Source organism: Haliotis rufescens, unplaced genomic scaffold (genome assembly GCF_023055435.1).
Source record: "Haliotis rufescens isolate VD_foot unplaced genomic scaffold, xgHalRufe1.0.p SCAF_7, whole genome shotgun sequence".
NCBI classification, from domain to species: domain Eukaryota; kingdom Metazoa; phylum Mollusca; class Gastropoda; order Lepetellida; family Haliotidae; genus Haliotis; species Haliotis rufescens.
Window position 1 is genome coordinate 28,793,847 of NW_025964361.1, and position 27,054 is coordinate 28,820,900.

The 27,054-nt window shown below is 39.0% G+C and overlaps 2 protein-coding genes across 2 annotated transcripts; both read right to left on the minus strand.

The window, feature by feature from the left end:
• Nucleotides 1–1,850: 1,850 nt before the first annotated feature.
• LOC124146980 lies at nucleotides 1,851–9,982 on the minus strand. Its single transcript, XM_046517569.2, has 3 exons — nucleotides 9,902–9,982; nucleotides 7,409–7,501; nucleotides 1,851–6,437 (listed from the first exon to the last, which is right to left on the minus strand). Exons 2-3 carry the CDS (start codon nucleotides 7,458–7,460, stop codon nucleotides 2,791–2,793), a joined length of 3,699 nt encoding a protein of 1,232 aa, XP_046373525.2. The 5' UTR covers nucleotides 7,461–7,501; nucleotides 9,902–9,982; the 3' UTR covers nucleotides 1,851–2,790.
• An 8,697-nt stretch (nucleotides 9,983–18,679) lies between these two features.
• LOC125376196 lies at nucleotides 18,680–22,144 on the minus strand. Its single transcript, XM_048388147.1, has 3 exons — nucleotides 20,955–22,144; nucleotides 20,732–20,853; nucleotides 18,680–20,564 (listed from the first exon to the last, which is right to left on the minus strand). Exons 1-3 carry the CDS (start codon nucleotides 21,587–21,589, stop codon nucleotides 20,197–20,199), a joined length of 1,125 nt encoding a protein of 374 aa, XP_048244104.1. The 5' UTR covers nucleotides 21,590–22,144; the 3' UTR covers nucleotides 18,680–20,196.
• Between the last annotated feature and the right edge of the window lie 4,910 nt (nucleotides 22,145–27,054).

Sequence of the window (27,054 nt, forward strand, 5' to 3'; positions counted from 1 at the left end):
CATCTCGGCACTTTGTTTCCAGATCCTCTCCAGCCTCCCCCGAGTGAGTGAGTTGGGTTTAACGCTGCTTTTAACAGTATTCCAGTTATATCACAGTGTGTCAGCTTAATGTGGGAGGAAAGCCCGAAGTGATGCAGGTCTCAGACGTTTACCACTTCGGTGAAACCCACGAGCACGGGTATGGTGCTGACAAACCTAGAAACATAATCGGGGCGAACCGGGATTCCAACCCACAATCATAGGTGTCTGGCATGCCCAAGGGACGTAACTCTGCACAGCGAATCGCGGCGCCTTAGACGACTGGGCTACCCGTGCCCCCTCCCCCCCTGAGACAATATCATCATACAATACAGGGTGTACATCATAATTTGCCTGTTGGGTGCTAGAAGGTTAACCGTCCTTCATCCTACTGGGTACCCACTCACTGAAGTGAGAACAGAGGCATATTTTGAACAAAGTCACATGCCCATGGAGTGTGTGAGTTTGGTTTAACACCACATTTGAACAGCATTCCAGTTATATTACAGCATGCCGGTTTATAATGGAGGAAGAAAGCCCGAAGACAATCATAGGTTTCCCAAGGGACACAACTCTGCACAGCCTGAGACGACTGGGCCATCCCTGCCCCAGGCAAACTCCACATGTGCTACACAGCTTTAATCAGTTCAAGCAAAATGATGACAACACAACATACTATGACAATTTATTTCACAATCTGAGCTTCTTATACAGACTGGGTGGGAGAGATTCACTCGTATGTATTTACTACATACCAAGATAATAACAAAAACGTGAAGATAACCAGTACCATCACAAGCAAACAGGGATTTACTGAAACCATAACACAATACAGATTAACTGAATATTCTTTGGAATTAAAATGAAAACAGCAAAACTGATGAACTTGAAAGAAACAACATATTCAATACTTGCAAATAAGATAAGATGACTACAGAATACACTGGTTTCAAGCAATTTTGAAATGTCCAAACAATGATATCTGCATCTTGCTTTTACCTCAACACATGCCACAGGGGAAGTTTGGGTTTGTTTACTAATAACAGGTGAGGTTTAACAATGTATTAAACAGACAGACGTGCACGTGTGTCTGTGTGTAGCTGCTTGTACTTGACAGGACTAATGCCGTTTTTATAGTGCTAGCCCACTGAAATACCATGCTGCAGTTTAATATGGATGCCCCATTTGGACAGTCCTCAGACTGGGGTTGGAACCACGGACCTGCTCACCGGGCAGACGCTCTATCAACTAGACCACAGAGCTGGTCACAAGTAACAGATAACAGGGTAACAGTCCTCATTACAAATGAGCCATAACAAAAATATGTAATGTCATTTAAAGTCCTTTGATTTGACTTTTGGTACTGATCACAGCTGTTCAATAAAATACATGTCAAATAAAACAACACTTTCTTTGAAAATGTATTTACCTACCAAATCAGCCTGGTGTTAAAATGCTTGTTATATAACCATCATAACACCTACGTTTGTGTTTGAGTTGAGTCTTTTCCTGGTCCAACATACAATAATGAACATGAGGAATGCCACAAATTAATTTGGGTGGCATTTTATTTTTTATGTTATACTTCTCCATAAATATACATAAATATTTTATTGTGACAATTTATTACACATCTGAGCTCCTTATACAGACTGACAGGGAGGTATTTGATACATACCAAAGGGTTTAACGCCGCTTTTAACATTATTCCAGTTATATCATGGCGTGTCAACTTAACGTGGGAGGAAAGCCCGAAGTGATGCAGGTCTCGGACGTTTACCATTTTGGTGAAACCCACGAGCACAGGTATGGTGCTGACAAACCTAGAAACATAATTGGGGCGAATCGGAACTCGAACCCACAATCATAGGTTTCTGGCGTGCCCAAGGGACGCAACTCAGCACCGCCAATCGCAGCACCTTAGAGGACTGGGCCACCCGTGCCCCCACATACCAATGGATAACAATTGTGAAGATAAACAGTATCACTAATGACCAGAGGACAACAAAATAACATTTGATAGAACTAATAGCTCAAAATCAGGGATGTTCTCAGAAACCCCTACACAATATAGATTAACTGAATATTCCTTGGAATGAAAATGAAAACGGCAAAATTTATGAACTTGAAAGTAACTTAAGAACAATGATAAGTCGATTACAGAATACACTAGCTCCCATATTAAAATATTTTACTTTAAGCGAACTGATCAAGGCATCTGTGGATATTTGACACATGATTCCTATGTATCAAGAATGGTTGGTAGGGCTAGGTTTGTCATGTCTTTCATGAAGTAAAGGTATTGGTACTTATAAAATGGAGGGACAATAAAATAATGTTAGGCAGGGTGTTTGGTGGTGATCTAATAATCAAGTGAATCAGGCCTAATGTGTATCAAGTACAATGGATTAAAATTAGATAATGTCCTATGTATTGGCAACAAAATCCTCTAAGATTTCAAATTTCAAGCCAAAAACAATCTTTTTATCCATCCTGATAGGTCAGGTTATATTTTTAGGTCTCTTCTTTTAATGAAGGATCACTTGAACACATTTCAGTACTTTGGTTTTCATCACAAATGAAACTTTATTTGTATTCTGTAAACCATAAAGGGACGAAAAAGAGAGAATTGTATTGTCGCATTAATTTGTTCTTGCAGCAATTTAGTTGAAGCCAAATGAGAACAGTTAAGTCCTTTTCACCAAATTGATAACCCAAATTCTAACTGCATTTTGTTTCCATGCAAAAATGTTCAAAATACTTAACCATTTTTCAAGGCACAGAATGATATTTAATTGAATGCACATTGAGCAGAGTCTTGTAGAAGAAGCCTTCCATGCACTGGCTACACTCGAATGGGAAGACACCAGTGTGACTAGCGACATGAGCTATGAATAACGGCTTGTGCTGCATTTCCTCCTTGCAGTGGGGGCACTTGTAGCAGGAGATGATATCAGTGACAGAATCATCCTGCATGTCATGTTCCGAGTACTGATGGGAGGCCAAGGAGGCCATGCTCTGAAAGCCCTGTTCACACACAACACACTGCAGCGACCTCTGCTGCCCTTCGTTCCTATCGTGAAGCTTTACATGGTATTTCAACAGGGCGGGGTTCACCAGCTTACCACAGATGTGACACTCTTGGTTCTCCAAGGTATGGACCGCACAGTGCACATCCAACACAGCCTTATTCATGTAGGTTCTTGGGCACATGGAACATTTGTTGGGTTTTGCCAGTTCACTGTGGGCTCTCATGTGTGTTAGAACACTTCTATAGGAAGAAAACTTACGATGACAGATCCCACAATCATCCAGGTCCTTGTTTTTGTTGGTAAAGCATGGGTCGTGGCAGAATAGGTGATCCTCCTTGAACGATCTGCTGCACTGATGGCATGTGATTTTTATGTTGTCCAAGGTGTCTAAGTAAGTGATCTGATCAACCTTCAACTGATTGTGACAATCAGTGTTCTGTTCTACGGTGTTGAAGTGTCTACGTAAATCGACTGGCTCTACCTGCTCAGTTTCCCTTGGATTCTCCTGAGCCGGTTGTTCTGATTGCTCAGTCAGAACTTGGGAAGATGAATCAGAAATCCAAAATTCTTCAAATGAGTTGAACTGAGAGGATTGAATAAGGTCCCCATTTGTGTCAAAAGATCCATTTGGGATCATGCTTAAAACTGAGTCAACACTGCTTAAGCTTGAATGACCATGCTCCTTACCAATACTGCTACAGCTAGAGTGAACATCCTCTTTACCAACACTGCTTAAGCTTGAATGACCATGCTCCTTACCAATACTGCTACAGCTAGAGTGAACATCCTCTTTACCAACACTGCTAAAGTTTGGATTGTCCCAATGCTGCAATAAGTGGTCTTTAAGGTCAGGATCTGTTAAAAACCATTCTCTACAGTAACTGCAAACGAATATGGTATCAGTGCACTCATCAATTTCAACACACTTATTGGAATTTCTGTCAGAAACAAACTTTTCAAAAACATCCTCGAAATTATAAACCTTAATTGGTTTCAAATCACGACTACACACATCAAAGGACAGTGCATCATTTGAGAAATGATGTCCATCTGCATCAAGTCTTTCTTCACTGCAGACATTTTCCATATTGACATTTTCTGAATACATAGATGAACTGTCAGAGTTCCAAGTGATGATGAGTTCAAATTCAGCATCATGATTGACATATCCTTTGTTGTCTGGGGTGGTAACAACATATCCACTAGAATCTTGGTTGGTAGTATCAATTCCCTTGGTATCTTTGATTGTATTGTCATATCCTGTAGGATCAAACATGCTATCATATCCTTTGCAATCAGGATTGTTTTTATCATACCCTTTGCAATCTGGGATTGTAACAACATATCCTTCAGGATGTGAGAAGATTTTGTCACATCCTGCATGATCCTTGAAGGTTCTTTCATGCCATTTAGGGTCTGGCATAGTAACAACATATCCTTTTGAATCTGGGATAGTTTGATCATATCCTTTTGGATGTGTGATGGTTGCATCATATCCATTTTTATCTTGGATGGTTTGACCATATTCACTGGGATTAGAGATGGTCTGATCACATTCACTGGGATTAGAGATGGTTTGACCATATTCACTGGGATTAGAGATGGTCTGATCACATTCACTGGGATTAGAGATGGTCTGATCACATTCACTGGGATTAGAGATGGTCTGATCACATTCACTGGGATTAGAGATGGTCTGATCACATCCACTGGGATCAGGGATGGTTGCATCGTGTCCTTTGGGATCCAAGATGGATGTCCAATTATTGTCAGTATTCCAAGGGACAGCAATGTCAGAGGTTTGGGTTTCACACTTGTCGTCAGCCTTTAACAACTTTGTGAACTTCCATCCTCCACATTCATGATATGCGCAATCCAGAGCATAAACCTCGGACACCTCAAACACTTTCTGCTGCTTAACTTGATTAGGCCTGAAACACTCAACTTGATCCTTTGCCCATAGATTCTCTGTAACCATTTGATCTTCATGCATGTCTGTGTGGTCTTGACCACTGTTTCCTTCATGGAACAATCCAGTTTCTGATGACATGCTGTTCCTTCCCCCAGTGGGTACATCAAATCTTTCATTCATTAAATCCATTATGTCATCAACATACAACCTTGGCCCTGATTTCATTTCAGAAACTTCTTTGAGTTCCTCATCACCAAAGAACAGACTGTAATCAAATTCTTCCACATGTCTGTGGTCATCTTCACTTGCCAATTTGGGGGCCTTATGAACCTGGTAGTGCTCTATCAAACTTGAACATCTTTCAAACTGAAGTCCACAATTCTCACACAGAAAATCTAGATCAGCATCCAGGTTGTCATGTGATTTCAGGTCCATTTCATCCAACTGATGGTCGTTCATGTTGATGATGTCCTCATCCGACTGCTTGTCATTCATGTTGATGATGTCCTCATCCGACTGCTTGTCATTCATGCCAATGGTGCTGTTTTCATCCAACTGCTTGTCAATCATGCTGATGGTGTTCTTTTCATCAAACTGTTGGCCATTCATGCCGATGGAGTTCTTGTCCAACTGATGGTCATTCATGCTGACAGTGCTGTTCTCATTCAACTCATTGATATTCATGCTGATGGTGTTGTCGTCGTCCAAATGCTGGTAGTTCATGCTGTTGGTGTTGTTGTCGTCCAAATGCTGGTGGTTCATGCTGACGGTGTTGTTCTCGTCCAAATGCTGGTAGTTCATGCTGACGGTGCTGTTGTCGTCCAAATGCTGGTAGTTCATGCTGACGGTGTTGTTCTCGTCCAAATGCTGGTTGTTCATGCTGACAGTGCTGTTCATATCAACATTCTCTTTTTCTTTGATCACAACTCCTGCATACCCACCAGCAATATCCACAGTTTTATCAGGTGAAACAATGATTTGATTTGATGTTTCATGTTCAGACATAATCTCAATTTGTTCTAACCTTTTAAAAATTTGATGCTTTCTGATGAATGCTTTTCTCATCTCCTTTCTTCGTAATCTCAGGACTTTGCAGACATTGATGTGAGCTTCAAGGTCTTCGAACTCAGCAAATGTTTTGTTGCACATTGTGCAGAAGCAGCAAGGGCTCTTCGTGTGGGCTCGCAGGTGCTTCTCAATGCCTGCTCGGTCAGGGAAACCTTTCCCACACAGATGGCAAATCACCATCTCCTGCTGTGACCCTGGACATTCCTTCATGTGTTTAACAAGATATGTTTCTATTCTGAAATGAGCCTTACATTTATGACATGTGAATGTTCGTTTCTTCATTGTCATTTTCTTTCTACAGTTCTTTCGTACTTTTTTAAAGCTGTCTGATTTACGCTTAGCTGAGGGACTAGCCATTCTGGAGCACTTGGGAAGATGGTTACTATGGTAACCTTTTGGGTCAGTTTCTGAAAACAAGGACCCACAACAATCAGTTACAAACAATGACAATATGAATAGGAATTAATGATCACTGATTGTATGGTTTTAGATGTGAGGTGAGAATTCCTCAACTTCTTTATTTATTGTTTAGGCAGTTCCCAGAAATATTAGAGCTGTGTCACTTTGGCTTGTAACCTGGGAGGATCAGGGCTAGAAAAGGTCAAACTTCTTTAATCTTATGTTTTATGGATATATTCCAGCTTATCCACACAAAGTCAGTTGAAATAAAAATAAATAGCTATGTCAATCATTTATTCATTTATTCATTTATAAGAAAGTCTTCTTCCATGGAGTTAAAACTGCATGTCTGTCTATTGTTTAACACTGCACTCAGCAATATTACAGCCCTATGACGACGGTCTGTAAATATTCGAGTCTGGACCAGACAATCGAGTGATTGACATCATGAGCATCGATCCATGCAATTGGGATACGATGACATGCATCAAACCAAGTCAGCGAGCCTGACCACCCAATCCCGTAACTCGCCTCTATCCGTAATTTGACATGGACCTTGATCTAAATTTCCATATTGACTATTCATTTGAAATTATAACAAAAAATAATTTATGTTTGAGTTGCATCCCAAGTCAAAGATGTTTAAAATAATAAAATATCGAAGTATGTCCTTATTCTTGTGTAACAGTGGGCACTCTTGTTCCATGAGTGAGTATAGTAAAATATTGTCTCCCTGTACTTTCCTAAACTGCAATATGATATATAAACAAGAGTGAATGTGTGAGTGAGAAGTATGTTATTTTCTGTAAAAAAAACAACCAAGTAAGATGTACTGATAAGTTGTGCTTTATGTCATGGGCTTTCTGCTACCCTGGGCGGAAGCCCATTTATGTAACAGGTGCGTCTTTCTAAAAACAATAAAATAAAAAAAATAAAAAAATATGGTCTCCCTTAATATTTTTATTTTAACTCATCTTACCTCTGGAATTACAAGGCCGGAGATGAAACTTGGCTTTGACCGGTGATGACATTTAGTGAAGGAATTCCACACAAGGCCATCATGGCACCAACACTGAAAATAGCCGCACTCATTCAGCTATTTCTGCATTGATGATTGTGAAATTTGACAAACTTGATGGTTTTGTTTGTATCTTCAGCAGTAGAAACTAACAGTTTGAGTCAATTAGTCCTTATAATGATAACATATAGCAAAACCCTTAAAAATGGCAAATTTCTACTAGTCCTTATGATACCTTTACTATTGGGCAGTTTGGCCAGGACTATAGGACTAGTGCCAATTTCTAACCCTGATCTTTACTTTCAAACACAACGAACAATCTAATATCACATTCTGACCATTGTCAAGAAGTGAATGAATTTGGTTTTACAACACTTTTAGCAATATTACAGTAGGGGCCACCAGAGATGGGTTTCAAACATTTTACCCATGTGGGGAATCAAACCCGGGTCTTCGGCACGATGAGCGTATGCTTTCACCACTGGACTACCCCACTGCTCCTCCCATTGTCACGAAGCATACATTGTGAGTATTTCATATTTTAATTATGGCCGCCACTACAGCCAGGTTTAAATACTCTTTTAGTCTGTTATTCAACCATTTCTCACATTAAATTTGAGGTAAATATGGAAACATCCGAACACATGCATCTCTGCATAGTGACTTAAACAACCAGGACCACCTGTGCCCTCTAAGCATATTAATATACAAATGTATAGCTTGACTTTGGTGTATTTTGAAACCTTGGATCTTGTTATACATCATCTGTGACCTCCTCTAACATAAGAGTGACAAAATTCTTTGCATAATCATAGCAAATACCTGCTAAAAACAGAGTGGATTGTATAATTCTGACTAAATCATGAGCATGTGTTAAGAATCACTATCAAAAAGTGATACCAGGTGTTCGTTAAACGTTGAACATCCCTTATGCAGCCTCACTGGTCATATCCATCACAAACTCATGCAAAGGCAAGTCAATTATTCACCTGAACAATATAGTAAAAGTAAATATGAAGAATTGCTTCATTTTCATCACTGATACCTCAAATTTGGAAATGTCTGCCACATGTCTAAAGCCACCGAGATCACGAAGCATTTATGAATGTGGTCCCAGCTCACAGTATCTGAACCAATCTTAAACATGGCCACACGGCAACCATTAAAAATGTATAATAATGTAATTATGTAATTATCAGGGACTTATTCAGCATACAGTGACATGTGTGCTTGCCTATTTTAATTCAGAACCCTAAAATGCTCTTTATTAACTGAGTTGTAAAATACTTTTGTCTTTTTTGTTTGATTTTATACCAACAAACATAATCAGGGCGAACCAGGACTTGAACCCACAATCACAGGTTTCTGGTCTTCCCAAGGGACACAACTCTGCACAGCAATATGTGGACACCAACAGTTGCCTCAAAGCACCAATGCAGGGAATCAAACTCATTCTCTTGTGTGATGGGGAAACCTTTCACTGAGCTATTTCCATTACAACTTGGTAAGAGAGAACATTCACAAGGTGCATTAATGTGACTGATAATATATAAACAAAAATAATAGCATTCCACTTGTGAATGCATTAACTTGTTATAAAGTGTATTGGTGCCAAACAGTGAGTGAGTGAGTGAGTGAGTGAGTGAGTTGGGTTTAACACCTCTTTCAACAATATTCCATGATATCAGTCAATGGGGTATTTGGTCCAAACTCAAGTATTTGCAAACTGTTGTCATAAATGTTGAATATTTTGAGTGCTGCATTAAATAACAAATGATATTAACAAATTGTTTATATTATGCAAACATATATAACCTTTCTAAGCTCTCTTTCTGTTTTAATATGATCCATTTCATAGAAATATATACACAATAATAGAAAAATTAAATGTGTTCAACTTTGTAATTGTATTATTAAAAACATGATATTAACTACTGACTTTAAAGAATGGTCAATAATCCAACTGGACAGTCTTAACCATTGTTAATGGGAACTGAAATATAACCATTAATTGTCTCCCTTCAAGCTTCCTTAAATAATTTACAGTATTAGCTGCAACTCACATAAAATCAGACATAATGAATAACTGTCTATGCAAAACCAAAGTGACAGCAGGAATGTCAATTAGAAAATTAAGAAATGTGTTTTATTTATAATCTGAATATATTTCACGTCCACGTCACCCACACTAAACACAGCATCGTTTATTCCTTCAAATTAACCATGACTCTTTAATCATGTACCAATAACATGTTATTACAGCATGACAAAAAAATAACAGTTTCATAATATAACGTAAGTAAACTGTTACGTTTTGCTGTTAGTATCATTAGGAGTAAATCCAGAGTTAATGATCGAGCGTTTCATTGCTTCTCGCGAGACACAAAAAAAACGTTTGACAAACTTTAAAACTGACAAGTCATTTCATATTTGGAACCTGATAACGCAACTTACACAAATGGCGTCACCCCAAATGCTGAAGTGATCTCACCAACTCAACATTGGTCATCGTTTCTGTTCAAATCAGCACGACGCAACTCACCGCCTGATAAAACTCACAGTAGCATTTGCACGTGCTGCACGAGATTAACGTGAACTGCGTGACAGGCGCACCCGCCTGTTTGATAAAGCCCCAGTTATAAGACACCGGGGACGCGAATACTTGCTAAAGCTAATCCCGTTGACTCCAAGGGGGCTGAATTATTAACAAAATTTGCGGGTTCTGTTTTAAGACACGTGTTGTAGGGCAAAACGGCAATAAATGGTAGTATTACGTGGAATGTTGGCGTTCCCGTAAGCAATTTCCCTCAAGACATGACAGAATAATAACATTGTTTATTGAATCGCATCTTTCTTTCAAGTTTCGGCAACACTGGAAGAGCCGAACATATGAACTCATATCTATCACAGTGTAATGCTTTCTTGAGTATTTAGAAAAGGTGTCGCAATCTCACTTCAATTCAGAGACATCGTGAACACACCCGTGAGAATTTCAGGTTAGAACAGGTCCCCAGCAACTTGCGTCGTTCGAGGCAACTTCATGAATCAGGTGGCTGAATCACGCAGACCGCTTATTTATACTTCGGGTGTTATGATGTGTTGTTAATGGTTTAAATCTTAGGCTATTAAAGTACAACTTGCGCGGGTGAAAGGAAATATTTTTGTTTTACATTTGAAGACACGTATACGTGATAGTTTATTTCAAGAAAGGTTCCCATTTCACTCCATTCTACAAAACGAAATGTTTGATAATGATCGTAGACTAATGAAACTAATGGAATTCTTTGTCATAAAGGAAAACCCAGAATATTAATAGGTTTTTAGAATTGAAGTACGAAAATAAGGCCAGCAATATATATATTTATTTTCAGGAATTGCATCTGTCTTTCTTTTTCTTTTGGCCAAGCTAAACTAGAGCATAGAGGGAAATATAATTTAAGATTGTGAAAAAACACATCTGAATGAACACTAGATTTATTTTTTACAAATTCTATTATTCATGAATGATTCAAAATACTGTAGATATTACTAAATACATGGGGGCACGGGTGGCCCAGTCGTCTAAGGCGCCGCGATTCGCTCTGCAAAGTTGCGTCCCTTGGGCACGCCAGAAACCTATGATTGTTGGTTCGAATCCCGGTTCGCCCCGATTATGTTTCTAGGTTTGTCAGCACCATACCCGCACTCGTGGGTTTCACCGAAGTGGTAAACGTCTGAGACCTGCATCACTTCGGGCTTTCCTCCCACGTTAAGCTGACTCGCCGCGATATAACTGGAATATTGTTAAAAGCGGCGTTAAACCCAACTCACTCACTCACTCACTACTAAATACATATGAAAGTAATTGAGACAATATAGGGTAAAAGGAATATAACGAAAACTGTTTATAAGTTCAAAACAAAAGCACATTTACAAAGAAAACACTTTGCTATTCAGAAACCAATGGTCTATATTGTGTGTAATTACTATAACTAATCATGTTATTATTTGAACCATTCGAGATTTATATGTGTGGCCATAATATTAAGAAGGCTGTTTGATTTATTATTCATTTTGCCAGCGTTCTCACTGTTAAAAATTCAATTAACTTGCTCAACTGTGTGTACATAAGATTGTCTTATTATATTTGTACATTATATTGTCTTATTATATTTTTAAATATAATATCAATATTAGATCTAACACTCTGTCGTGTTATCATAAATAATATAGTCCATTTTTTTACGCCCGTACTGGTGCATACTGCGTGAAATGGGGACACGGTTATTTAAATATAAACTATTGTAGTTACATGCATGACAGTTTGCATGATTATCTGAGAGATATGTGTCAAGACTAATAAAATTACACGTATAGTATTGGTGCTGTAAATTATGTTTTTACAGTGATTGATCCATACTACATGTTACTTAGTGCATTTAATGTGCCCCATTGCGGGGGATAGTGATGACGCTGTTTTCTTGTTTAAAATACATTGGGGGAAAACGATATTAAAACCAACCCACGATCCACTGAGAATTCGGTTATGAGTTGATAAGTGGAATAACTTTACCTGTGTGAATACAGACTAAACACAGGTATTGCCATAATATAAAATCTACATAATACTGCTCGATATACATAATAATTGGAGAAAATGCATTTGTTAGGCGGCTTTACTTGAATAACGTTTAAAAACATTTTCGCAACAGAAACTGCTTTTTTGTTTGGCGAACGGATATCTTTTGTTTGAATTGTGGCGCTTCGTAGCTTGCAGAGTAGCGTCCCTTTGAACAGACATCGTCACTATGAGACGTTTTCGTTCGGCATCGCTGATCGATGGATGTGCACATACAAAATACATCGTCTCTGCTTTTGTTGCTAATGCATTGTCTTACACATCTCACTGACTTCTCAAACTCTTCCCAAACAGAAGAGTATGTCGGTTCGTGATAATTTGAAACGTATATGAATTTGTTTTCAGTGAAAACGTGTATGGTATGTTTTTTTATACTACTTTTAAGTACTATTGTTACACATTGTTATTATTACTATACATCTGTTGATATTTGTATTGTTACTTTTCAATAAAGCTTATTGCATTGTTGATGTTTTTGTCTGTCTATTGTTTCCATAATGGAACTGTTGTAGTGCACTTGCTAACTGTCAGCTACAACTGGGAAGTAACCTATACACTCAACACACTAATATTATAGATGTGGGAGTTGGTAAATAAACAAACACTGTCTATAAGCTTGAATAAACCTTGTCACCCTTTCGGTCTCCTGCTGTTGGGAATGTGTGTATATAGTGACTGGGGCATACTGTTGTCCAATGATTCGTTAAACCGTATTATGTCATTTGGGATTGGACAATGAAGACTAACAGGGTTTCAGCCTCGATTATCCAGAGTATTATATTCTATGACATCTACCATGTTAGATTGGAAAAATAAGCCACTGGATAATCGAGGGCTGCTCTTGTAATGTATTCTTGCTTTAAGCTATGGCCCGACGGTATACATGTATATCATAACCGGAAGTTTGCGGTTGTGGTTGTAATGACACGAGTGATACATGTACAAGTCTTAACCAGTCAAATTTAGAACAAAGATGGTGACCTTTGTTTTTTTAATGATTAATTTTGACTCGAGATGTACTAAAGAAATTGAGACTTCCTGTTGAACTTCATTTTGTACAGCTGTATTATTTTAAGTTACTATTTCAATTCTATATTCAAACGTTAATACGGAGAAGTGTCCTTACATCTGTCATATGGTCCTGAAATGATGCACCTTTAAACTCCGCCGAATGGCTAAACTTGATACTTGTCAATGGTTGTGTACGTTAAGAGACCGATACTTATAACCTTTAACTTGATCATATGATACAAAGATGGATCAGCAAAATCGCGAACAATTATTTATAAGAGAAGAGACAAAAAGTAATGTTTATCTGAAGTTGAGAAGTGAGTGGGTGTGTGAGCCGGTTTTAGCAAGACCTCAAACGTGGTTCGGTGTTAGAAGTGGTCCCCTGCAATCTTTGCTGTCAGCAAGAGGCGACATACTAGATCTGGTGGTCAGGCTCGGTGACTTGGTTGTGTGGCATCGTACCCCAACGGAATGGATCATAATACCAATTACTGGTTTGTTTGATCCATACTTGATTATTTACAGGTAAACGTCATTTTGCATGAGTATTGCTGACACAACAGTTAACAAACCAACTTTCATCAATATCCCAGCCATGTTACGACGGACCCAGTAGCAAAATATTGCTGACACATTGTGCCCAAATGGAGAATCTCGGTGAAGTACGCTATTCTAATACGACCCGACACGTGACACATCTTCAGCATCCCATGCCTGTCGGGTGGTCAGACTTGCTGATTTGGTTGATGCATGTCATCGTATGCTTCCTACATAATCTATGAGTTTTTATATTTATAATGCTGTTTAGTAGATGCTGTTTGTTACACATTGTAATTATTACTATATAACGGTTAATATTTGTATTGTTATTTTTCAATAAAGTTTATTGCATTGATGTTTTTGTCTGTCTATTGTTTCCACAGTGGAACTATTGTAGTGCACTTGCTAACTGTCAGCTACAACTGTAACCTGTACACTCCACACACTGCTATTATAGATGTTGGGAAAAATACAACCAATGTCTACAAGCTTGAACAAACCTTGTGACTCTTTCGGTCTCCTGCTGTGCATATATAGTGACTGGGACATACTGTTGTCCACTGCGCCCATATGGAGATCTCGGTGACCAGTGAACTACGCTATTTTAATCGGATCCGACACGTGACGATCCAGGTTATATCTTCAGCAACCCATGCTTGTCGTAAGAGGCGACTTACGGGATCGGGTGGTCACGCCCACGGACATGGTTGATGCATGTCATTGTATCCGAATTGCATGGTACAGAAATGCCGTGGTAGAATTGGTCCCTGCAGTAACCAATGTTACAGAAATTTCGTGGTAGAATTGGTCCCTGTAGTAGCTTATGTTAAAGATATTCCGTGGTAGAATTGGTCCCTGCTGTAACCTGTGTTACAGAAATTCCGTGGTAGAGTTTGTCCTTGCAGTAACCTATGTTAGAGAAATTCCGTGGTAGAATCGGTCCCTGCAGTAACCAATGTTACAGAAATTCCGTGGTAGAATGTGTCCCTTCAGTAACCTATGCGCGTTGTAAGAGTAGACTGAAACTGATCGGGTGCTCAGGGCTGTTCCGTGGTAGAATTGGCCCCTGCTGTAACCAAAGTTACAGATATTCCGTGGTAGAGTTTGTCCCTGCAGTAACCAATGTAACAGATATTCCGTGGTAGAATTTGTCCTTGCAGTAACCTATGTTACAGAAATTCCGTGGTAGAATCGGTCCCTGCAGTAACCAATGTTACAGAAATTCCGTGGTAGAATTGGTCCCTTCAGTAACCTATGCGCGTTGTAAGAGTCGACTGAAACTGATCGGTTGCTCAGGGCTTTCATGGCTGATCGTGATGGTGCTTGTCATCGTGATGTCTTGGTTATAGCTTGACCAACAATCCACACCTAGCCTTCAGACATTGTATCTATGTTGGGAATCGAACCGGCATGACGCGAAAGCTTCAACCACTGGGCTACCGCCCCATGTAGCTGATCCCACATGTCTGTGACGTCAGAAGTAATTCAATATTTGGTCTCTGCAGTAACCTAGCTGTGCTTGTCATAAGACTACTATTGATCGGGTCGTCAGACCCTGTGACCTGGCAGACTTTCTTCTGCCCCGATGGTGGGGATCGCCGCTCAAGCTTTCCGCTTTCCCAGTTTCCCACATATTTGCTGTCCGGACTCGATTATTCATATTGATTATATTGGTGACTGGCGTTAAACAACACTCACACACCAACTCCACGAGACATCGAGAAGGATGGTTAGATTCACTGGCTACTGAGTAGATCTATTAGATGAACATTGCATGGCTTTATTTCTAAGGGTGCTGTGTAGAGTTGCGTCCCTTGGGCACACCGGAAACCTAAAGTCATGGGTTCGAATACCGGTTTGCCGGTTTATGTTTCTAGGTTTGGCAGCACCAGCTCATGGGTTTCACCAAAGTGATGAACGTCTTAGATCTGCGTCACTTCGGGCTTTCCTCCAACATTGAGCTGACACGCCGTGATATAACTGGAATACTGTTCAAAACGGCGTAAAACCCAATTCACTAGTTTGGGTAGCTTTGTGCCACCGAATACCCGGACGGCATTGATAAATGTTCCTACCATATCTAAGTCCTGTCCGATCCAGCTGGCAGTAGAGTCGGTGATAAAGACCCATGTTGTCTGTTACGGCATCAACGCGATTAGGTCTTATATGTTTTCCCTTGACGTAATTTCCTTTTGTGTGTCGCCTCACTTTTATTATGAACAACGATCACGCCGCCGGGGTACGATGACACACAATCACCCACGCAGGTCACCGAGCACCCCATCCATGTAGTCGCCCTGTATACAAGCATAGGTTGTTCTGGACTACTTCTAATCTGGAATCCCCTCACGGAATGACGCCATTTGCATCTTCCACGTTGGATGATGATCTCAGATTACCCCTGTGGGGATGCCGGGTCATAATGTGACGCGCTGACGAACACACTAGCATGAACTCCATGTGCACCGCGTCACACTGCACCACAGTCCCCTGTTCAATAGAACTTCTTGATTCTTCCGTTGCGCGAGAGACGCCCACTGTCCCAAAACGCAGTGTTCACGCCGATATTTCGTAAGTTTGATAAGCAGTATATGAATAAGTATTATCCACTTCAATTATAACGTAATTCAGACTTATTTGTTGTTTAAAAGCATTTAATGCAGACATTTAATTCATGTAGAATCAAAGAATATGAAATGATTGCCAGAGATTTGTTTTTTCCATGAGTATATTACTAGAGAAGACAAGAAAACCTTTGATGCGTTACATGAACACGGCGGCAATCTGTTTTGATCAGATTAAATTTACAATATATACTGAAATTGATAAACAATGTCTTTCCACTGTAAATGAGGCGGTAGCCGGTTCAGGCCGTAACTAGGTCAAAGTGCATTCTGCTTGTGATGAACACACAAGTTGGCACTGTCTCTCTCATTATCGTGTCATGCCTTTCAGGCTTTAAATATCAATATAACTGAACAACCAACAATATATAGAGACATTTAAGAACTAGAAGACCAGATATGGCATGTTATAAACACTTGTTTAAATTACCAATCGTCTCCCCTAGTTTACTCAGAAAAAATGTGTCTCTCTCTAATTATTGCGGTAGACTTTCAAACAAATGTTATGCATTTCAGGTTTTAAAAAAATAAATAAACACTCAACAACAAACAAAACGTCGTGAATTTTAATGTTGGAAACAGTTGTTTAAAATATAGAACTACATGTACTTTCTATTCAATTACCCTTAAGACCACATTTTAATTATCCCACAAGTCTCAAAGATTTTTCAGAAAACTTTTTCAAATGGACAATGGCGGCATAGCTGCCGCGGAATAATCACGCCTCGTAGCTTGCAGAGTAGCGTCCCTTTGAACAGACAACGTCACGAGGGTGACGTTTACATTCGTCATCCACGTTCGCCGAATGTGCACGCGTAAAGAGGATCGTCTCTGCTTTTGTTGCTAATACATTGTCTTATACATCTCCCGGACTTCCCAAACTCTTCCCAAACAGAAGATTATGTCTGGTAGGTGATAATTTGAAACTGATATCAATGTGTCTTCAGTGAGAACGTGAATGGTATGATTTCATATAATACTTTCTCACATTCTTGATTGTTATGAATGAGTTTACGTTTCCCTTCAGACATATGGCACACACATAGTGTTAATAGATGTTGTCACGCGTTCTGTATATTCTTCATTTGTAAGTTAATACCAAACGGAATTTACTTGGAATCGAACACAGTCCTTCAGCGCCGTCAAAGTTTATACGACCATCATTTTGGAGTAGATCTACTTGGAAAAGGAATCATGCATTTCAGTGAAGAAAACGTTTGAAATATCAAGCATATCTTGCAATTTATTATTCATCATTTAATGTCTGACCTGCCGTTAATGTATTTATTCCATACCATCGGCAGCCCTTAAACTTGGTCTTGCCGCCTACCTGTCGACATCAGGCACTGGGGTACGGAGACTCCCTTCTACCATCGCCGGACATAACGCCCGACAGGTAGGTAACTGTTTTATTTATGCTTGTTCTTCTTTACAAAAGTAAGTAAATTTATCACCAATAAAATACGCAAAATAATAGTTCAGATACGAATTTAAGGGGTGGTATTTAAGGGAAACACATTTCTTAAGAAATAAGAAGGCAGAGATTCAATAAGACGGCAGTAATTGAACAGGAAGGCGGTGATGAAACAATTTAGCTCACGTACGCGGTTAAACATTTGATATATATTAGGACTTGCTCATTGTGTGTTTTTTATAACAGATGTTTGAAGCAATGGATACGCTGCCTGCTTTTGGACCCAGTCAGTTCGGCATCTTCGGGGTAAGATTTCCTTATATCCGTCGTGGTTGTCAATTACATCTGGGGTTCTACTCAGACGATATTGTATCGAGAAATATATTTATGATAGTATTTATATTATCATCCCATTAGGATTAGATTGTTACCCTGTTTACATGTTGTTTAACGCCGCACAGTATTCCAGGTATATGGCGGCAGTATGGAGTTCAGAACTAAGCATGTATTATAGCATAAACTCATCATGCACACATACTACTATTGCTTTCTCTTGTATTTCCATAAGATCGGCGCATGGGAGGGAGGCTGTTCTTGTCATACACGTGTTCTAATTTCAGGGAGAGGCAATGGACACCCAACCATCCACAGGGCACAGCCAGTTCAGTATATTTTCGGTATGTAACTTTATGTTTTCATTGGTACTCTTTCCATACAATCTGGCAGTGGGAAAGGTGGTGTTTGTAACAGGAGACACATGGATCGTATCATAATGTTTACATGTTTGTTTATTTCAGAACAATGACATGGACACAGTCCCTGCAATGGGACATGGGCAGTTCAGCATCTTTGCCAAGGTAAGAAAACATATTTCTGAATTCTTGATAACGACTGAATCTTAAATCATGCTTCTGGCGTTACCAAATGTTTATATTCATCTTAAAGACATAATCAACTATTCAAAACACTGTGTTAACATATCACTTCTTTAGTTTAGTTTACATTTCTAATACCTCAAGTTGAAGAAGTGGACATGTTGAAGTACCTGTCAACATCAGGCACTGGGGTACGGAGACTACCTTCTACCATCGCCGGACATGCCGCCCAACAGGTAACAGTTTTACGTCTGTTGGTCTTTGAGAAAGATGAACTATATTAATAATAATATTTTGATTTATTTTATCATCCCATTAGGGTTAGCTTGTTAGCCTGTTTACATGTTGTTTAACGCCGCACAATATTCCAGCTTTATTGCGGCAGCCTGTAAATAATTTAGTCTGGATCAGACAAAGTAACAATTGATAATCTGATTAACGATCCACCAGCACTATGGCAATGACAATCAAACGCGTCCTGACCATTCGATCGGTACTGTCGCCTCCAACGACAAGCATAGCTTCCTTGCAGGGGGTCTTTTCTTATTATGCGCAAATATCATGCATAATGGGTGCCTTATTGCTTTCTCTTGTATCAAGATCGGCGCATGGGAGGGAGGATGTTCTTGTCATACACGTGTTCTAATTTGAGGAAGAGGCAATGGACACCCAACTTTATTTTCATTGTTACTCTTTCTGTACAATCTGGCAGTGGGAGAGGTGTTGTAACAGATGACACATCGATCGTATCATAATGTTTACATGTTTGTTTACTTCAGAACAATGACATGGACACAGCACCTGCAATGGGACATGGGCAGTTCAGCATCTTTGCCAAGGTAAGAAAATATAGTATAGAGTAATTGAAGTTATTAATAGAAAGATTATTTGGAAAATTACTATTCAAAATTGATATGCCATTATCATTAGTCAGTTTTACATACTTTATATAAATATCTATACATTATGATTGAGTTTACCGGGTATAGATACCACTCGTTTCCAATACATTCCTGTAAACTGTAAATACATATGAATACAGTATTTTATGTATTTGCTGTTGAACAGAACAATTTTGCCACATAACCACAGCCATGTACAAAAGTATTGTGTGTAGATAGTCTCTAAAATAGCATTATGTGATCTATATATAGTGTTATTATTACTATAAATTTATTGATAAATATATTTTTCTATCTTCCAATAAGAACTTCCTACGTAAGATGTGAATGTAAATATGTATATATTTATAATCAGGGTTAGAAACTAACAGTTTTCCTCCACTAGTCCTTATAATGATAACATATAGCAAAACCCTTAAAAAGGGAACATTTCTACTAGTCCTTATGATACCTTTACCATTGGGCAGTTTGGCAAGGACTATAGGACTAGTGCCAATTTCTAACGCTGATAATGCTGTTTAGCTGAATATTTCCACCTTATAATTCATAAATAATGTGTGCATGGATTCTTTACAATATGATGCATGTGATCTACAATGTAGTACTATTGTTACACATTGTAATTATTACTATACATCTGTTGATATTTGTATTGTTATTTTTCAAAAAAGCTTATTGCATTATTGATGTTTCGTCTGTCTATTGTTTCCACAGTTGAACTGTTGTAGTGCACTTGCTAACTGTCAGCTACAACTGGGAAGTAAACTATACACTCCACACACTAATATTATAGATGTGGGAGTTGGTAAAAATACAACGATGTCTATAAGTTTGATCAAACCTTGTTACGCCATCCCGACATTCCAGAAAATCTCGTGCAGCACAATCAGTATTGGTAACAACCGCATTTCCTTCCGAATCAGACGGCGGGGGCCTGGTAAAAGACCGAGCAGGCATGACAAGCAAGTCATCAACAACCTCTGAGTTGAACGGGTGGATTACAGATTTTCTGAAGGAAGATACAATGTTAATAGGCGTCAAAGTGGAATTGAACACTTTACATGCTATCCCGCATATGTCGTGTTTACTGATGGCTCTCCCAGAAATGAATGACAGGCTGTAATCCAGGTGGTCTCAAAAGGATCGTAACACCCGATATCAAGCGGTTGTAAAAGGTGACTGGTATGAGGTGGAAGAACAAACAATATGATGTGATTTTGCCTCGCTCGTTCAATTAAACCAAGTGACACGTGACTCTTGTGGCCGTCATATAATGTAAGAACGGGTGAATCTGCGTCACGAGCTGGGAGGTATTTCGCCAAGTGATCCTTCATGTAGGTACTGAATACATCCGCATTCGACCATCCTGTCTCAGACACAGTGCCAGAGGCTCCAGGTGCTGCTTCGGACAGCAGTTCTTCTCTCATCCGTTTACCAGGAAATACAAAATAAGGAGGAACATTCCCGCCAACTGCACTGACAGCTGCAATAATCGTGACTGTTTTAGACTTCCCCGATGTCACGGTCTGTGCCTTGCAATTAACACCGGCAACAATCTCCGGGGGTGTAACGTCGGCAGAGAGGCCTTTCTCGTCGATGTTGAAGGTAGCATGATAGGAGAATTGTCCAAGCAGTGCTTCTTTATGACCTGTGATAGCTCTTCAAAATACCTCAAAATGTTCTCCTTGGTCGCCGATCTCGCCCTTGCAGCCTCCAGTTTGCGTGGTTTCTGGACTTTAAGTTCTGGCCATCTATCAATGAAACTGTACAACCACCGTAAACTCAATGGATGAGAACGATCCCGATATCCCAAGTGGACAGCATAGTAACTCGCAAGGTTGCTTGTCTCCTGACGAGTGTAACCATAGCCAATCTCCCCCATAACCCGACTGTGACTGGCCAAGAATGATTCCTGTGTTGCTGTAAATAACGGCATCGGTCCCGACTTGACTGTGTCGAGGCTGATATTTCCGAGAAGACGGTCTTTAAGTGTTGAAACTGGAACACCCCATCTAGCTGCAGTCCTCTGTCCAGATACATTTTCTTCGGTAACAAGTTTATAGGCATTATCCAGGTGATCAATGCTGTAATTGGATCTATAATGACCACGAACGGTCGCACTGGTCTGAAAGAACATAAAGAAGTATCTTAGAACCATTGGAACGAACGGTAAAATAGTATAAGAGATGTCCCGAAAACGTTTCCATATTTTTTTTACCGCGCGGCATCTAATGACGTCAGTCACGTGATATATTGTTTACAAACATGGTTAACTTAGCAGACGATGCCGAAAGGGGAATTTTTAGAAGTTCAGTACTACGATTTCCAACACTTTTAAATAGGGAAAGATTGGTCATAAGTTTCGAGAGTATATTTCAACAACGTTTTTGTGCTATTATGGTAGAGTGGGGAAATAATACACTGGATAATCGAGGCCTGCTAGATTTTCGAAACGATCGTAGCCCTAAGCTATCTAAGTCTGTCGTAAATCTAAGATAGCCCCATACCTGTCGTAAGTTTATTTTATCTTCATCCAAGATGGTGGCATCCTTTGCCATAGATATTTTGCCAAACAATTAGTCTGCTTTACGCTCAAACATTGACATTTCATTTTGTAAAACTGTAATTCAAATTGACACTTCAAAAACATGAAGAACGCATTAAAGATTTCAAGTCAGAAATGTTCTTAATCGCGATAGCGATCCACATAACTATGGAGTCGATAGCTTACAATATATTTCTATCCGAGTCCATGCTTAAGAGCCTCCGTGGTTTTGTGGTAGAGCGTCCGCCCGGAGAGCGGAAGGTCCAGGGTTCGATCCCGGGCCGCGTCATACAAAAAGACGTTAAAAGATTGTACTTGTTGTTACCCTGTCTGGCGCTCGGCATTAAGGGGCTAAAACAAGGACTGGTCGGCTCGGAGTCAGTATACTGTGTCTGAGTGGGGTATTCATGTTAAACTGCGGCATGGTATCTCAGTGAGCTAGCACTATAAATCGGCATCAGTCCGGACTAGTACAAGCAGCCACACACACACATACACGTACATGCACGTCGCTATATAAGTGCAATAATCTTGGACGCGACGTTAAACCCAACTTCACCTCACCTCACCATGCTGAAGAAATGTGAAACAACATACCTTTTAAACGGAAGGTGTCGGCAGGCTACAGTAATGACCGTGACCTCATTGATAACTCAGGGGCAGCTTATCTTAGTTCATACTCTAATAATTTCATACTTTGAAGTTTACAATTGAATTGCAATTTGAAATTTGGACGGTATGTTTACGATCAACTCGTTGTTCTATTTTCTTTTAATACCTGCATTTATCAGCAAAATAATTAATTTTGTATTTTTGCCTGGTCTTGTAACGTTTCATCTGATTTATAAATAAATAAATGCTTTGGTTCTGGTAATAGATGATGTCGTCTAGCTGCTACATGAAACAAAAATTAATGGATTTAATTGTCCTTGCGATGATTTGGATATGGAATGGTTAACTTTCAATACTAATAACGCAAGTGAAGAAAATTAATTCTGTAAAATTACTGAGGTGAACGAAATTGATTTATTGAGCGATATTGACTTTGATGCCTTGTTTTCGGAAATAACAGGAATTTTGCACCAATGAAAACAATGTCGTACCCTGCTCAGATGTGGCCGCTGACAGAGCAAACGCGACTGCTCCTGATCAATCCCAAACTAAAATCCAATTTACTATCGTATCGGGGAAAAAATCTAAGATTTTGAGAAACCATAAAACATAAAAAGGTAAGGAAAGAAACTTAAATTTAAAAAAAACCCCAAAACTTGCCTACCTGTTTTATCGCTTGGTCATCGGAGTCGAGAAAATATCCGTAGACGGAATAAGAAATCAACTAGGCCTAGGCTATTCCGGTTTCTGCGTTGGCCGACCTTCTCCGTGCATTCTAGGCCGAGAAGCGGGGTAACAGGAGGAATGACGGGGCACAGAAATGAAACTGGTATCAGGTCATACAGTAGGTCCATCTCAGGTGACAAGAAACACCAGCTAAGCAAAGTATTACAGCACACGCGACAAATCCCAAACTTCAAATATAACATACCCTGACGTTGAAAATTATCACAAGACACACAAGTTTCAGAGCACTCTGTTCAACCCCAACCAGTCCATTCCGCATCGTCCGGATAGGTTTGCGATTATCCAAACACAAGCAACACATTCATTAATCGGTGATATTCCGAATTTGCTAGTGCCATGAGAGGGTTCACGCGTCGGGGTGTTTCCATAACTGCTCCATGAACGTCATTTTCAACAGCAGTACGTAAGTATCATGCTCCCGTTCGACTCGAAATACACCTCTTTACAAACTTATGTGACGTCATGTATACATCCGCGCTTGAAAATTGACCTCGCCTCGGTCGGTGCATCGAGGTCATGTTTATATTTTTGTTCAACTTCCTGTAACCTATTTTTAAGATTTGATTTATCCCAAATATTGTTTGTAAATTTGTTCAGAGAATGAAACTATGTTGACATATTTCTAGATTATGCTGTACATATTCAAAGAACTATTTTTCTTTGCGTAACTGAGTATGAGTGGGGAAACGTATGCGACCGAGAGCCGGCAAATACCGATAAAGTAACGTTGTTGTAATGTTCTTTGGCGAAACCAGAGGACTTCAAGTTTAAGCAAATAGTGTTACAATATTATTCGGCGAGACCAGTAAACTACAAAGTCTGAAATTATAAGAATTGAACGTCAGTTTTGATGGGTTCATGGAAGTGTGAACGATTTCAAAGCGCTGGTTAAACTTCGCTTTGAAATCGTTCACACTTCCATGAACCCATCCAAACTGACGTTCCATTCTTAAACTGAGAGTGGTTTCCCTTCGTATTCGCCCGGCCAAGCCAAATGGAAAAAATATAGAGAGCTCCGCGAAGGGACTATCGCTGTGAGGAAATGGTGTGGGATGAACTATACAGTGTATTTATTGATTTAACAAGGACATCCATGTGATCAAATATTTGTGTAGTATATTCGTATAAAGAATATATTAAATATTTTTCTATAAAAAGTAATTCTATATTGTTTCCTTTTAAAAACAACACGTAGGCCATCTATGTTATTGAAAGACAAATATTTGATAACAAGTGATTAAATATTGTCTGTTGAACAACTGCAACAGGTGATTAGCGGCATAGATATATTCCATTACGAAAAGCAATTTTTAAAAATTTTGACAGCAAAAGTTACGCACAGATTTTCGTATCGCATTTTCAAGAATGGCGATTGGTAAAATCAAATAAAAAAAAGGTTCCCATGCTCGTTTGGGTTTAAAATGTCATAAAAAGCAGCAGAGTTTGAACTCTTTCCAATATAATTTCGCAGAAAATGTTTATTGAATTAAATTTACTGATCAATATGAAATTGACAGTTTCACTTTAATAATCTTTGAATTTTGCATTCAATGGAACGATTTTAAAATAATAATTGATGACAGTCTTTTTTAAATTTAAGTGTTCTTTTCGCCGTGTTATATTTAAAAAATATAGCTATTGAGACCATTCAGACAATACAATCATTGTAAGATCACCGGACAAATACTAGTGAATGACCCTCGGCAATGCTGTCAGACAAGCCAAACGTCATCATAATACTTTCAGGAATAAATTTCACACATTCACAATGTAGTTATTTCGCTCCTCAGTCAGATTTGCATCAAATCAGACATATCAGTTTATTAGCTCAACTTAATCTAAAAGTATAGAAAAGGACTACATTACATGTATGTTCACGTCAACATGTGGCATGTTCCATGAGACAACATAACTTGACAATTCCTAAATTGTCTCCCTTTGAACGAAATTTAGTGTCACTTTCACATTTTGAAAATAAGTATGGATCCAGACAGATAAAAAAATATATAATTACATCATCTAAATAAAAATAGCTTTATATTTTATTTGAGTCCTTTGTTTATTCGTGAAATATAATGGATGTATACATATCAAGACAAACTTAACAAGCTTACATTGTCATTGTAACTGGCTCGATCGTGGGTGCGCTGCTTCCTGAACAATTTTTGTATTGAGTGTTTCCAGGTATAATGTTGGTGTTTTCTCTATAAACTTGACTTTTGACATAAACACACAAAAACATGCAGTATTGTCAAACTGACCCAGTATACATCACGTATCATCAGACTTGAACACGCATCTCAAATGCTGAAGGCCTGCTGTTTGATCAAAGGTCTCGTCATTCTCATTTAGAATAACGTCCCTTACTTTAGTCCTTGACGCTATGTGTTTATATAAAGTTCTGCGCGCTCGCCAGAGGACCATTGGCAGGGGAAATAGTGAAGTATCTTTTGGCACATTATTTCAATTTAAATAGTGGTTGACTTCTTTCAGAGGCATTTGTGGCAACACAATACTTATTGATTATAAGATTTATTGGGTTTGAAAAATGCTTTTGCATTGAACACGAAGGCTATTTGTGTTCGGGTCATGGCATCGTTTTATCATAAGAACGAAACGTCTACATGTAGGACATATGTATAATTGTACGGAATGTCACTCAAATAGTTGCGTGTTAAACAGTGTGACCTAACAATTCCGTGTCACTTCTCCATGTTGTTATTGCTAGCGGCTTGGAAATACCGTGACGTCATTGGGAAACACCCCGCTTTTTCAATCTCAAACACAAATGAGTACTCTGTCAGAGTAACGATAGCTCTGAACGATCTGCGACAGGTTTACGATGGTTTCGAAAATTTATCTTATCTTAAACTTAAGATATCTTATCTTTGAAGGTAAGTTGTTAAGATTAATCTTAGCTAAGATCTTTTCGAAAATCTAGGCCCAGTCTTGTGATGTTTTCTTGCTTTAAGCTTTGGGGGGTTCCAGAATAGGAGCGGTTGGAAAACCGGAAACATACATTTATTTGTTTGGCCTTATCATTTATATAAACTTGTCGTAAATCCATTATTACCCACAAGTAATAACTATATAAACCGACTTCCCTTGGTCTTTATTATTTACAGCTGTATTATTATACGTTACTATTTCAATTCTAATAAACTTTACCTGTGAAGATCCGGGTTAGAATAGGTCTTCAGCAACCCATGCTTGGAAAAGGCGACTAATGGACTCGAGCCGTCAGGATCGCTGACTTGGTTGATGCACGTCATCGTATCCCAAATGCGTAGATCGATGCTCATGATGTCAATCACTGGATTGTCTGGTCCAGACTCGATTATTTACAGACCGCCGTCATATAGCTGGAACATTGCTGAAGCAAACCAACAAACAAATTTATAAGATTTAATACGAAAACATTGTTACCTTTTGAAGAGTCATACAATCTGTTATATGGCCCCGAAGGACATACCTTGAACCTCCGGCGATGGGCTGGACTTGATACTTATCAGTATATATTTGTGTACATTCAGACTACATCGATATATATATATATATAAAATTTATATTCGTATTGTGATCATATGATAGAAAGATAGATCAAAACATTTGAAAACTCGCTAACAATTACTTATACAAGAAGAGACAGAAAGCAATGTTTACCTGAAGTTAGAAGTGGGTGGGTGAATTGGTCGGTTTTAAGAAAGACTCCAATAGTG